At 32.8% G+C, this 16,245-nt stretch overlaps 1 protein-coding gene across 1 annotated transcript in view; it reads right to left on the minus strand.

Moving 5' to 3' along the window:
• The window catches only part of LOC117114659 (carbonic anhydrase-related protein 10-like), a gene marked incomplete at its 3' end in the record, with an annotated part of 95,537 nt that overhangs the window by 15,023 nt on the left and 64,269 nt on the right, over positions 1 to 16,245 (minus strand). The window contains exon 5 of the mRNA XM_033258349.1: positions 8,920 to 9,015. Within this exon, the coding sequence (XP_033114240.1) occupies positions 8,920 to 9,015 (96 nt within the window). The remainder of the gene's footprint in view (positions 1 to 8,919; positions 9,016 to 16,245) is intronic.

A 16,245-nucleotide genomic window follows, 5' to 3' on the forward strand; every position in this document is an offset into this window, starting at 1 on the left:
AAGACTTTTATTTTTTAATTTTAATAACTTATTTATATTCATAAAAATATTAGTGACAATAAAAATGAAATACTTAGTTTTTTTTTAAATTTTGATAACTTATTTAAATTCATAAAAATATTAGTGACAATAAAAATGAAATACTAATTAGTAAGAACAATAACATTAACAAAATTTATAACAATATATATAACTATAAATAACAATGACAATAAAATTAACATGGTAATAATTTCAACAATAAAACGAATAAATTCTAAATGGATTTATTTTGTGTTTTAATGATGATTATTTAGATTTTGGCTTATATTATGTCATAATTTAGAGACATCCATAGAAATATAATACATTACCCCACATAATATCAACAAAAACTCCCTTAGTTTTTGAAAATGTTTAAATTGAATCGGAAATATTCAACCATTTTGATAGGATAAAATTAACTGCATGACTGCGCCACCTGTTGGCTCATCTAGGATGTTATAAATCATAGATGAAAGGTGGCCGCAGGGTCTCCGCTTGTGTATACATGTTCCAACGACAATTTCCGCCGTGTTTAGAATACAATTTCCCATAATGCCCCAGGCATCCATTAACCTTAACCTTCCCGTCATGCCTTGTGAAATCCCATGGTAGGAATATCAATTAGTTTTATGTCATTCCAAATCTGTAATGTATGTTTATTTATTAGTCTGTTTTATTTCACCTGTATTAAGTACTTTTATAGATATTATTGGCAAACAAATATCTTGTCAAATTGAAAATGTAAACAGGTCATAATTATAGATTAGGTTAAAAAAATACACAACGTATCTATAATATTCAAGGTGTGTGAATTTTGAATGTAGGACAAAAACCACTCTGGACAATAACCACCCAGACAAAAACCACCCATAATGGACTATACCATTGTTAAATTTGGGTGGACAATTTTTTGTATGCCCATATATAGTCATAATGTGCTTATATGGTCATGATATGTAGTCATCATGACCATATTTAGGCAAGTCACATATTTTTGTCAAACAAAATGTGACAGTATGGACAGGGCTTTAGAGATATCTGATGAAACCACTAGTATGTCTGTTCCTGGCAATCAGAAGTCTGACAGTACTTTAGATGCATGGTCAAATATATTTTAGTTTGACAGTATCTAAATCTAATAATTTAAGCCTAGATTCGGACATGTTCAACCAAATGAATTGTTTATCTGTCTTGTCTGTTGGAAAACAGATATTTATTTAAGCGGTAGGCATAATGTATGAATATCTTAGTGTGAATTATTGAAACATTGTTTATTGTCAGTGTCACTATTTATATTATATAGCATTTGGTTTGTGTGTAAGCCTTACCCATATGCGTGCCTGTTATGACATGCATAGGTAAGTGCTTGATCGCCTTGTATAACCACGAGGAAAGGTAATATAGAAATCAATTAATAAGTATAACAAGGACAACCTGTTGTATAAAATGCTTTACCAGATATGTCTGACAGATAAAATATATTTGGTGTATTCCAAGCATTAAATTAGTCTCAAAATGTATTAGTTGAAGAGTCTCTCTTTTATCAAAAAAAAAAAAATGAGAGTACATAAAAAAAGAAAAAAGAATCATTACTTTTATGAATAATGCTAATTCTTATATAGTGCTTTTTCATTACAGAATGCTTATGGTAATCTAATATTATTCCTAATTATATTTGTAATATAATATTTCAGTTTTCTTTTTTTGGACTAACACACTTAATCATTGTTACATTTATCAAATTGAATTTTTCCAGGCATTTTTTTTTGTAGTAATATTATATTGCAGTATCACATTGCTATTTAGAGATTGAATTCATTCAAACATAGCCATTGGCAAAGGAAGAGTGGTTTTAAACCACTAGCAACTATGGAGGGTATAGGTTCGATTCCTATCTGAATAATTGGGTTTTTTTTCATAGTTTCATTAATAAACTAAACACTAACCTGAAGAAAATAATCTTTGAAACTTAGGTAAAAAATGCAAAATATTAATTTGTATGACCTATTCCATACATTTTTTGACAATTATTATAATTATAGTCATATATAATCAAATAACTTTTAAAATAATGAACTATATAATGATACAAAAATAATTTTTAAAAAAAGTTTTTACAAAAGAAAAATTATACAAGCAGAAAATCCAGATACAACTATTTTTATTACTAAGATTTCAAAAAAAATGTAAAATAATGATTAAGATATGATTATTCAAAAATCAACAATAATTATTCTAACCAATCACGTCAAAATATGACTGATTATTCATACATTTTTTTTGTATGACGATGACTGATATTACACATGAAGTTGGTTTCAAAAACAATTCCTCTGATCATATACATAAATGTCTGAATTTGTACAGACATGAGGTGCCATAAATCACCGCAATTCTTCGACAAAATGTAATTGGACGAGAGGACATGAAAAGCCCACAGGTGCACAGAAATACGTGGCGCTCAAACTCTTGCCTGTCTGTCTCGCGACACTTTTTATCCTCGTTCGATAATTGATGCATGTTTTTAAAGAATGGATGAAAACGACATAAGACCTAAGTACATCCTGAATATGTTGAATATGATAATAACTATACATCTACTCTGCAGAATTTCAGTAGAGCAAATCCTGTCCACAACATTTTATGTGACAAATACAGGTACCTGTGATTTGCCCATATATGGGTGTGACATGACATCATAATACCCAAATATAGGGCAACTCACACATATTTGTCACATAAAACTTAATGGTGTTGGTAGCGTTAGTAGAGCAAGTCAAATAAATCAGCTGTATACTGAATAATTTTGGAGTACTAAATTTTACTTCTGATATATTACAATTTCTATATGGGTTCTCGGTAAATACATTTTTTTTAAAATCATAAACAACAACAAAATTAATCATAAATTTTAAAGAATTATAAAAATCATAAATATTATCATATTAGAATTTCTTTTATATAAATATCATCTGTATTATATGAATTTAAAAAGAAATTCATAAAAAACTATTGTATTAGAATTTTGTGAGATTATAATAATGTTTTCACTATAATGTTTCATATCAATTTCTTTGATATTAGTTCTATTATTCAAGTGTCTGCAACATTTTCTCAAGCTATAGTCTATGATATTGAATCAATATTTCAATTATTATTATTTGTATTCAACATGCATGTTATTTGTGCTCAATGTAATATGTTATCTCACTGTAATACACCACCAAATACCTGAAAATCGCAAACGATCTACTGTAGGTCAGAATCGAACTTCACAACCTCCAATTATCAGCCTTGAATCCTACCACAAAACCACCAAATTTTTACAAAAACCAAGAAAACTCTATTTTTTTTTTTTAGATTTCAGGTTAATCAGGTTTGACCACTAACAAGTATATAGGTGGATTCAATATTTAGAGTACAGTAAAGTGCACATTTCTGGCCACCCATAAGTGCCACAGACATAAAATTGGGGACTGAGGTGGACCAAACCCTCCATCTGGATCCACCACTACAACATTTTTTTGGCCTTATTGTATTTTAATTTATTTTTATATTACTTTTAAGTTTCAACATTGTTAAGCTCAACAGTGATGGGATACCTGATGAGGTCATAGACATGCCATTATTTAGGCGTTTGTTGATTGATGAGAAAAATATCTTCTCAAGTACAATGGAAAGCTCAAAATAACTTAAAATATATAATAGTGAATTTTCTCTTTCAAGTTTTTAAGCTCAAGTTAGACAGCGTATATCTCTAAGATTAAAATTCATCTGTATTCGATTTCCACTTTGTCTGCCTCACTTAATCTTTCTACTACCTGCCAATCACAAACAGTGTTATTTGAATTGCACACATTTTCAAAATCCTACCTCCAGCGGCGATGACATCTAACGTGAATCGTTGCACAAGGCACAATGTCGTCTTAATGAAATGCCAACGCTACATGCCCTACAGGTTTTAGCTGAGAATGTAAATAAAGCAACGGGCAGATATAAAGCATGGTTTAAACGATAATGAATGAATCGAACGCAAGACCGCATGATCAGTAACATGGCAGTTACCATCATTGACATTGATTTCCCGCTCGTAATCCATTCGCGATCTTTTAGTCTAATTGACTTGTTTTCAACAGAATCAGCCACAGGGATAGCCCAACCAATGGATACCTCAGTACACAGAAATGACCTTTAGTATCCAATGGTTTTCACTAACAAATTAAAATTGTCAAGGATACGATGTTTGCATTCCACTTTCTAGGGTAACCTTTGAACCATATATGAAGTCAATCAAATGGAATATATAGATGACCTGTGACCTAATGGCTAAAACACTTATCTCTCCAGAAAGTAGATATCTTTTAGAGAGCAGCTTAGTTCAGTCAGCTAATCTGGTGTTGGCCACTGTGTGTGCGCTGAAACGTGAAGATCTCAAGGCCTAGTTCAGACTCGGGGGATAAACCCGGCTGAACTCAGTGGGTTTATCCACCTGCCAGTCTGTACTATGTGGCTTATCTCAAGCCGGGCTGTGTTCCTATAGTAACTAGGCCTGGCGCGCCACCGTGCTTTCTAAGCCGGGGGTGGGGGTCAATTGCATTGACTTCGGGTGACGAAATGACCAATCAGCATTCAATTACGTACACTGTGAGCGAGCGTACATTTCGTGATTAATGTTTTGAAACACGTTTCCTGGTTACGGTTCATTATTATCCAAATTCTCGGGCCTGGCTAATCCCGCTAGTCTGAACGCCTGCAAAGTTAAGGCAGGCTTAGTGTTGAGCTGGGCTTAACTCAAACCTGGGTTATCTCCAAGTCTGAACGTAGCCTAGGTTCCTGCCTCTCCTTGCGGTTCAGCTGGAGGGCTGAAATACAAGTTACAATAGTGCACTGTCTTTCGGATGAGACGTTTAAGCCGTTGGTCCTGCCTGCATTTATGGCTCATGTGCACTTTAAAGAATGCAGTACATTCTTCGGTAAAGAGTAGGGGATTGTCTCCCGGTGTACTGCCCAATCACCACCAGAAGGACCCCACTGGAAGTAAGTCTTCTTCTAGACTTTCGTGGGCTATCCTTGGTGTTTAACCCGAATAAATCCAATCCAATCCAATATAGGAGTCTTGAGTCAAGTTGATAAGAGTTTTTCCTACAACCAATAACAATTCCCTTCTTCATCTCTACAGCATTAATACATTACTTTTAGCACAGTATATATAGGATCTGTGGTTTTAGTAAAGTGTTTTCATTGATTAGTAATATTTCCATACTACATTGCTTATGAATGCAAATAGAAGTTAATTCAAGACTGACGATTCAAGAACTTTTAGGGATCTATATAAAATAAATAGAAAATTGTTATACTGTGTAGAAAAATGACATTGACAAACAACAACCGACAAATATACAATATATAAAATAGTAAAATGGAAAGATTAAAATAATGGGAGCCTTTTTTAACATAATAAAATTCTAATTTGGATTAGCCTAACCTGAATATGACTATTAGTTTGCTTTAAAGAATATGAACGTTAATCATTTTATCTTTCTTCAATGAAATGATTTTTATTTCTTTTGGGACACTGATTTTAAAATGGCGATTATGGATAATGAATTTGACTTTTTTTCTATGTTTCTATGTAATGTCCATTTATTTATTATTCACAATACTCTAGCTCATTATCTTCCTAATTGTTCTTGTATATTTAATAGGTTAATAAAGGCCTGATTAGGTAAATGGTAACAAGCAATCACCTAATGGCTGGTTGTATTACTATTATGTCTATGATTCAAAGATTAAGGTTGATGAAAAAGAAAGGACAATAAGAGAACGAAAATGCGATCGGAGTTTACTAGGTCACTAAGAACGGAGTGCAGTCGAGACCGATTTATAATCATACATCAACCCAAATATCAATATTGGGATAGCTTAGGAAACTAAAAATAGCTTAGGAAAAAAAAAACATGAATGTTTATATAATTTATTCATTCAATCTTTATTCAGCTAAACAAATGTACAATAAATTTTAAACAATACAGTAAAAACAACAGAAATAACAAACAAATCGTAACCTAAGATGACTGGGATGGATGATAGTGACTGATACTTTGCTGGAAACCCAATGACCCAGTCTTAGAAAATTACAGATAATATAAATAATGGAATATATCACTTTATTTATAATTAAAATAAAAAAGAACTATTAGCTATATATATAGCATTAAATTAATGTCTATACAGTTTTCATGTACTAGTTAAAAGGAGCTTAAATAAATTAAAATGAAAAAGCAAATGTGACCCAAGCTCACAAACAGGCTGTAAACTCGTCCTCAGGCCAAAATGAATTTTTGTTATAATGGTATAGGACATATCATTTACTTTAAAATGACAATTAAATGAACTCAATCGGGTGTCCAGAAGCAAAGTTATGACCGTTTGAATAATTGTCATCTTATCAACTTTCTTAAATGAAGTTTTGAAAAAAATGCTTTTATTTTCGGTAGGTGTCTATTCATTTTTCATTAGCTCCCATTCGAAAATGGCTAAATTTTACCTCTTACAATTGGAATTTTAAACTCAAACTTCAGGAATAGTAAGATTAATAGTTATACTTTATTTATTACACAAAAACCCAATTCACACAAAATTCACATTCTACGCCCTATTCTGGGTATTGAGGCTTGTTTCTCAATACAGTGCAGTGCGAGTTTACAGCCCGTTTGTGAGATTGGGCCACAAATTAAAATAATTATACATTTACTATGGATGGATAAGAGATGGCAAGAGAATGAAGTTTATTAGGACTTGTTTATCATACATCAACCGAAGTAGTTTGTATTGAATTAGTTATCAATCAGAATGTTTAAATATATTTATCTTTTTTAATACACTTTCAATAACAAATCCACTGTCACAGTCTCTCAATCTAACTTTTTACTAAAATGCTCTACAACTGATTTTTATGTGACACAAAAACATATTTGACAAAAAAACTGGGGGAAAAAGGTTCCCCCCCCCCCTTTTTACACCTTTTTCACACAGTTTTTAAATTTTCAAAAATCTGTATCTAATTATCCTTTTCTGAGTTTTTTTTTGTCAAATATGTTTTTTGTCTTAGAAAAATCAGTATATAACATATCAAAAAATTTCCTTCGAAGCCTGGCTTTAAGATCGTAAAGAAGAAAGGGGTTAGGGTTAAGGCTAAAAAGGGGGGTTTACTAAAACTGGCCTATAAGTAATGGGTAGGCTATACCAGAGACACCCCGTTTCTGACGATCAAGGGTTCATCATGACAGGACATCATTTCTGGAGTGGTTTAACAACAGCGACACTAATAATATCTATAGTAAATTACTAACATACTGAACAGAAGAAATTGTCCTGTTTTGCCTTTTTACTAGCTGCTTATTATAGCTTAACTTTGTTAAATCAATGCCAGGTCAAAAAGAACACAAATTCCTACAATAACTAATAAACATTAAGACTGAAATATTACTAAACCAAAACAAAGTATTTACATACATTTTACATATAGTTATCAATGCAATCATAAATTGCACCACCTCCTATTAATTATGAATAATTAAGTAAAAATGCAATTCTCTGATTGGTCCTGAGTGGCACTAGAGTAATTAATAAGTGACTATCAGAATGTTGTGAGCAGCGCAAATAAACAGACGATGCGACAAAGCCCGAGGCCATAACAATTACGCAGCGTCAACGGTGAGTAATCGCTCGTTTGTGTCAAATCAATCAATCAATCTGCTCCTGTGGCGAACACGATCGTGAATGTTTCTGTTCACACTTTGAAAGGCAGTGGAAAATGTTATACTGCTGCCAGACCCATCATCAATCATTGGTGGATTCAGGAATTCAAAATAGAGGGGGCACAGGGACGGATTTTCACAGATAGAGAGAATAAACCGCCTCACCATGGTTGGGGCTGAGGTAAGAAAATTTATGACTATGGCACATCTAGAATGGCCAGAAATGGCACTCTCTGACCTAAATTTGATAATAATTCTCCATTTTTTCACCATTTTAACAATTTTTAAAAATTTACGAAGGGCCCGGGCGGCTCACCCCTCCCCACCCCCGCAGTGAATCCGCCATTGAATCATCAATTCTTATAGTCAACACATACGCTTCAAAAAAAACATGACAGTAAGTACTGAAGGTCCCTCCCCACCCAAAAAATAAAAAGTGAAAAAAGGGAAGATGAAACTAATTTTTTAATTTAAATTCCATGTCCCAGTAGCGTCTATGACGAAGTATTACTTAACAAAATCTCAAGCACCATACCCGACATCCCCTTGGATTGGAGCCTCGCACAATGCATGGCATCTACCCAAATTTTTTTCTGGATCCACCCTTGTTGTACTCCCAAAGAAAGTGTTAAAGCTTGCCATCTTCTGGATGGTTGATGCTGGCTTTTCCCACAGGTGTGTGAAAACATGCTCATCATAATAAAGAGAAAATGGATGAGGCATATGAAGTACAATTGAAGTAGAAAAGAAATTGGAAGTGAGGAAGAAACAACATAGATGAAAAAACTCATAAGAAGTTAAAAAAAAAATTAATAAATTGAATATATAACAGTATTGTAGTTCCTCTGTTATAAGTTCACCCGACTTGAACTCAAAATTGGGCCAATTTTTGGAGGTGGGCTTATATCCGGGTAATATCATTTTTAATCAAATAATAATTTTTCAGCACTGTACATATAATTCAAATCTAATATTTGATTTTTTTTTTCTGAAAATATTTGTAAGGGATGCACCCTTCGCTTTTGCCCAAGGACAGGCTGGTACATAAAAATAGGCAATGTAAATCAGGGGATAGGCTTTTACTCAAGGTGGACTTATACTGGAGAAACTACGTGACAAAAATACAAAAATTTACCTGAGTGAAAATACTTATTACAGCTAATCCATTTGTCGCGTCCTTCGCTGTGTCGTAATCGTTATACAATTGTTTATTGTAAAACATAAGCTGGACCTATATTAAAGGAATGTAAACATTGATTAGAAAAATAATTGTTAATAAATGATGATAATTCATTTTTAACTATGATTAATAATTGATTATTTATAATTTTTATTCATAAAGTACTTAGTTCTAATACTCATCAGTGGTGTCAGTACAAACCACTACACACCTATACATATACCACTACTTTTACAAATGGAATTCAATTTTTTTTTTTTTTTTTGGTGAACGAAATACTATATTCCTGATTAATAATAATAATTTAATCAATTATGTGAATTAGTCATTTTGTAAGATTTTCGTATAATTTGTGAGTATAAGGCACATACCAACACATACCCCCACATATACCGCTAATGGAATTCAGATTTTTTTTTCTGATGAACGGAAGAAATACTATATTCCTGAATAATAATTTAATTAATATTGTGAATAAGTCATTTTTAGGTTTTTCTCTTGGGCAATAATGACAAAGGAGGCATGTTGTGGCAAAAAATTGAAATTAAAGTTATTGGTATATCAGATACTTTAGTAATCTTTGAAATAAGGGTTCAATCATTGAAATAGTATATATTTCCAGCCTTAGTTATTGTATTAAAGTATAAACAATAAAATAATGATATTTTTTTTTTGTATAGATAATATATTAATAAGTAAAATGTATGATGCATAATAAATATAATAAAAAAAATGTTTTATTTTTGTATTGTTTCTGATTGTTGCATGTCATTTGGCAACATTGCATCTCAGGACCATTCAGGAGTGTATTAAGCTTAAATACAACTGACCAATCAAAAGAGTGCAAAGAATAATGCATACATCCTGCAAACCCGCGTGTTGTCCCACAAACATGAGTTCGCGTATGTTTTAACACTGTCACTTTGTGGGCCCTAGTAACAATATCCAAGGGGCGTGGCTTAGTGGTCATAGTGGATAATGACATAACTTTATTGCAGTGGTTTCTGTTCTAATTCTCAACCTTGAGGTTGGAGGTTCAATCCCTCGCTGTGTATTTCGCTTGTGTCCTCAGGCAAAGCACTTTACCTACCGTTGTCCCTCCACCCAGGAGTACAAGTTGGTACCTGGTAGGTTCAAACGCAGCCATGCGCAGATTACAGCTGCAACATTATGGAATTCTCCCCAAGGACCTCAGTGCGTGTTCCAAATGTGCTTGATCCAATGGCCGGGGGTAATAGGGTTACATAGAGATCATCTCTACATGAACTCTATTACCATTATTATTATCAAAGATTAGGTCAATTTTAACATTTATTTGATCATACCAGTCTTTAAAATTCATGATTGGTATGCACTAATCCCTTTTAAGGGCTAATATATTACACATGTATTATTTAGTTGTCTTCACACAAGACTTGCATAATAAGCCTCAGACAGGAATGACATTTATCATGTTGAATTAACACCAATGGAAGCCAGTCTAAACCCACACTTATTAAAGTCACTAAAGCAATAATAAGGAAAGGAGACGCAGCTAGGCATTGTTCCAAAATTCTTACCCCAGAACAACTGGGGTGATACAGGCCTACTTTACTTAAAACCACAAACAAAATAGTGTACTGTACGTATTGAATAAAGGTTTATTACAGAGTATGCAGTGTTACGTTATGATACCACGTGATACTACTCCGTTGCTATCGTTGCAAATTCAAAACCATTGATCCCAATTTCTAACGTAATTATTAAGATGTTGTATCTTACTTTTTCTTTGTAAATGTTAATTGATGATTAAATGTGTGTTCGATAACTAATATAATGCGAGCTTTTGTGTTTTTAGTAAATTTTGATGGTAAAATATTAGATTTTAAAATGCCTATTCCAGAAAGCCTACGAAGTCGTTCAGGCGTAATGAACGGTGACCAACGTCTGTTGACAACAGAGAGCTCCACCTGGCGTCGTGACGACACGACTATGGTACTCCATAGCGAGACTTTTCTTTATAATCTTGAAACAAGCATAATTGATATATCTTCAGGGGAGAGCAGAAAAATACAAGAAATAAAATAAAGTAACTTTCAGTAAAAATAATTACTACTGGGTTTGCAAAACAAGGTATAAGAAAAGGCTGGACTTTTATTTCTATTTTTTTTTTCCGCCCTCTTCTGACGATCGCGTAACAAGGTATAAAGAAAGTCTTGCCTAAGAGTTAGTATAGGAAAGGTTTTTTTTTATTTTGCATATGCACCTCAGCCTTCTGCCTGAAGGTAACTTATGGAGTTAAGTGGGAATTACCATTCAATTACAGACCTTGTTACATCAAAGATTTATCTTGGCATTTAATAGAAGAGTTATTTTATTACTAGTCATTAAAAACAAAATCCCTGTTGATTGATTTTATAAAGATTACTGGGTGAAATTTTTTTTCACAACTTTTACTAAATTAAATTCCGTTTGCGTGATCTTTAGGTTAATTGGTAAAATTAACTGATTTTTTTTTCTCACTGAAATTCAATTTTCAGTTTATTCTCATTTCATACTCTTCAAAGAATTTGACAACGCAATAATTGAAAAATATTTTCACAACTTAGCAAGAAACTAATTTGGATGAAATTATTATTTTAGATCCGCAATAACGATGTGTCTGAGTATTTCTACTCATCCACGTTATGGTCCATTTTGAACATCCATTTTTCAATTTATCTGTCATCATGCATCTCGTTTCTGTTATTCAGTGGAGAAATATTGAATTTACCACTTGTATGATTAAAGTTACAATTGCAGTGTAGTATCTATAATGGGGGGGGGGCGGGTAGAAGGCAGCCATACATCTTTCCAAATATGCCTGGGAATCAATTATGATGAGTATGCAGATGTTGATGATTACTATTATCATGACGATAATTATAATGATGATCATGATGGTGATGATGATGATTGTGATGATGGTGAAGGTGATGGTGATGGAGGAGATGATGATGATGATGATGAGGATGATGAAAAAGATAATGATAGTGATGATGTTCAGGACAATGATGGTGAGGTTAATGATTAAATGATAATGATGATGGTGATGATGATGAAGATGACAATGATGAAGATAATGATAATGATAACGATGATACCGATGATGAAAATAAAGATGATGATGAGATTATAATGTTCAGACAATGATGGTGAAATTAATGATACAGTGATGATAACAATGGTAGTGATACTGATAATCTGATACTGATAATGATGATGATGATAATGATGATGATAATAATGATGCTATGATAACGATGATGGTGATACTGAAAATGATGATAGTGAGTAATAATAATGATGACAAGTTAGAAGTACACCAAACCACAGACTGCCAAGTAAAGATAAAAAGCTAATAATAGATTTAAAAAAAAACAAAAAAAGAAACACTTCAAATTAAAAAGAATCATTTATAGCAGGCATTAAAACACTAAGTTTGGAGAGGGTCATAAACATATCAACCAAAAAGAATGCCAATATTATATAATATATATTCTATCATTTATTTTGTTGAACTAACACATTTTGTTTCATAAATAGCTATGACGTCTCCAAATCATGTCCCAACACATCAATGATCATCGCTGCATAAACATCCATCAGGTACGTATGTTGTATTGAATTATTCATTGTAGCTAAATTGGTACCGCAAATTTTCAAAGTATCCAAGAAATTGTTTCCACTCATTAGGAGCAGATAAACCCGGTTCCCGTGGCAACAGAAAGTGATAAATCTACATTTGATTTGCTACAATTGGATATGGCCTTTTGAATGGACGAACAACATGCTCCCTTTCTCCCTAATTCAATCGATTCGCTTTAAAAAAACATACTGTCTCTCTATCGCCCTGGATTCAACACAACCTCTGAAATAACAATTACTGTGGTGATGTAAATTTTGTTTCATTCGATTGTTCAGCTGGAGTTTTTGGGCGAGCCAACTAAATGTCGCTTTCGAAGACAAATTTGATTTATGTCAAATGTGACAAGGTAAAGTGAATGCCTGATAATCGTTGCATTGTGAGGACTAAACGTTGTTGTTTACGCATTGACTGTATGCCGTGCTAAAACAGCACTATTTACCACATACTTATGACTTTTCAATAATTAATGATAATTGAAGTGAGTACCATAGAACATTACATTGTTAATGACTGGAGGAAATTTAGGATACTTGAGCAACAGAATAATATATTTTTGCAAAAATAAAAGCTAAATATTTTACAGAAATAATTGATACTTGCCAAGATTAATTATTAGGGATTGCTAAGGACAGGAAGGGGTATTGAGAAAGGGATGATTTGGGAAAGGAGATATTTGAGAAGGGTGTTTGGCATGAGTTTATGAGGTATGTTGAAATTAAGAGAATATTTTGGGAAAGAATTGTTGGACTAGAAAATTTGAGACCAGGAATTTTTGTATTAAGGGATATGGGAAATAACTTCTAAGAAACATGATGCAGCCGGAGGAAAGGTATGGAAGGGGGGTATTTCCCATCCCCAATTAGAGATTTTTGTTGAAAATAAGCCACTAGATGCTTATACAGGGCATCTTGATCTAAGAGTTATTTGTAAACAAATCCTTTCAACAATACAAGGAACTCGGGGAGTAACTACACAGCCGTATGGAACTACCATGCCATGCACGCTAGGCCGGCTAGACCTGAAACATTAAGCGAGCGACTGTGCGAGAGGCCGAATGTCGGCATGTTATGATTTCTTTTCTCTGCTGTTTGCTGCGACATTCTTCCAATCTGATTGATTAAATCGCTACAATTTGTGGGGCAATATACAGTACGTGGCAAAGACAAGCCCAAACCAGTCATTCGTCGCAAATCGTGTTTCAGAGAAAATGGCAAAACATGCTGGAATGTAAATTTGTTTAAATCGTGCTACGCTGTTATTTTCCCCATTTTCAATGTTAAAACAACACTTTTTAAGGATTTGATGATAGTTTCTGCATCAGAAATGCTCGAAATCATAAACTTTAAAGGCTGATTTCTCATATACTGTTCATTAAGCAGCAGTATAAAAAGTGCTTATAACTTCTTTAAGGAAATATCGGATTTGAATGATTGTTTTACCATTTAATAGCTCTTATCTTTAACACCGTATTAATAACGCAAATTCAATTTTTGCAACGAGTGACTGGTTTGGCTTGTTGGCAACAGAAAATGCAAAATTATTAAGGTTAGAAATCTAGGCCCAATCCTAACGAAAAATATTATTTTTGGCTTGTTCTCGTTGGCATGTTATGATTTCTTTTCTTTGCTGTTTGCTGTGATACTGTAGTTCTTCCAATATGATTGATTAAATTGCTACAATTTGTGGAGCAGTATTGGCTTAATTGGCAAAACAGAATGCAAAATTATTAAGGTTAAATCTAGGCCCAAGCCTAACGAAAATATTATTTTTGGCTTGTTGTCGTTGGCCGGTGGGCCAGCGGTTGAGAACCCCATGACTTAGACTTACATATTCTTACGAACCTCAAAAAAAAATTTTTTACTCCAACTCTCTTTCATTTACATCACTCTAAATACTATCATTCTCTGACAATCTAGCTGAATAGATAATATCTCATTTACCACACTAAAGGAAAATCAATCATAATTTATCCATGCATGAATAATGTTCATATAATTTATTTATTTTTTGAAATCATTCTTTACTTTCTTTATTTCTACAGGAAGCTCCATATGTTGATATTAAATTTTTCAATTTATCTTGATTCTTTGAAAATAAATAGTCAATACTGCAGCAGGGAGAAATAATCCATGTTGATTGGATGAACAAATCTTATCATCGCGGAGTCATTATTCTTCAAGGTTAGGTACCAGATCAACAATACGACCAGTCATCAATCATCTAGCGCATTTTTCATCTTACATAAACATCCACGATTATGTATATCTAGAGTTTTATTGAATAAATGACATTTAAAAAAATCAATGCATTAAGGTGCTAACATATCACGGTTTTATTCAAGGGAATTTTTTTAGGCCAAGTGAAAAATATATGGTAACAAGATACAGAAGTGTTCTTGAAAATCATATAGAATAACCTAGCAAATATACAGCACTGCATTAAAATCAATATATATTATGCCTGCTAATTCTGTCACAATACGTGTATTTCACACGCATGTAGCGAACGGTAAGTGTGGTCTAACGCACCAGGTGAACCTGCCATGCATAACAGTAGTTTTTGCATTTGTCGAATATGAAAGATTTAGAGTTAAAAAAGGCTTCGTGCTGGAAATAGATGACCATTGATTTGATATTGTCTTCCTAATCTTGATATTACAACCCTGCTCCCGATTACTAATCGCATTGAGTAAGATAAGCTCACTTAAGTAGGACATAATAAAAGAAACTATATTTATACCTTATGCTTACATACCGTCTTATTAAGGATCAAATTAAAAAAAATTGTATCATGTAAAAATTATGTTATGAATTCAAATACTAAATTCATTTCAGAGTGGTTTTATGAGCTTGCTTTCTCTGTCTCTTGCTGACTACATCTATTGATACAGTATTGTAACTTACTCATTATTTAATGCTGTAATGTGAAATGTTCAAATTCATTTTTAAACCCTAACATATTTCAATTGCTTATTCCAAATTTGGATAAATTTGAATCCGTAATACTCAGACCAAAACAATTCAGTTCATATTAAAGCCCCATTCCCGGCAAAATTTCATTTGTTCAGAAAAATCTAATTTTTGTATAATGTTATAAAGATTTATGAATATAATACAAAATTGCTAGTTTAACAGAATTTAGACATTCCTAAGAATGAAAAAAGTGTAAAATAAGACTGAAATTTGATTTTTTGTGTTCCACACAAAAAATAAATGCAGATGAATTTTCATGTTTGATTTTGCGATAGGTCGTGAGAAGAAATATTGTAGGCGCCGAAATCATTAGCCTATCCAACGCTGCTAGGCTAGGCCTAGCCTTACCTCGATTTAGGTTCTGTTATCGCACATAAAAACGGCCGACATGATATTTTCTGTTGCTAGTAGTGACACTTGTGAAATATAATATTTCATAGGAATTATTTCAAATTTGTTAAAAAAATGATTCTGACTGAGATTTTAACACTTAAACAAACATATCTCAGCCTTAATCAAACGACCGCATTGTGCGAGATGCGAAGTACAAAAACTAATTCATTAGAGAGGGCGCACTATATTGACTATATAAAGTATACATAAAAGCGAGAGTATTCCAGTGGATGCGATCTACAACCTCTG

Source organism: Anneissia japonica, unplaced genomic scaffold, assembly GCF_011630105.1.
Source record: "Anneissia japonica isolate Jap-2015-1 unplaced genomic scaffold, ASM1163010v1 scaffold288101_len212226_cov194, whole genome shotgun sequence".
Classification (NCBI taxonomy): domain Eukaryota; kingdom Metazoa; phylum Echinodermata; class Crinoidea; order Comatulida; family Comatulidae; genus Anneissia; species Anneissia japonica.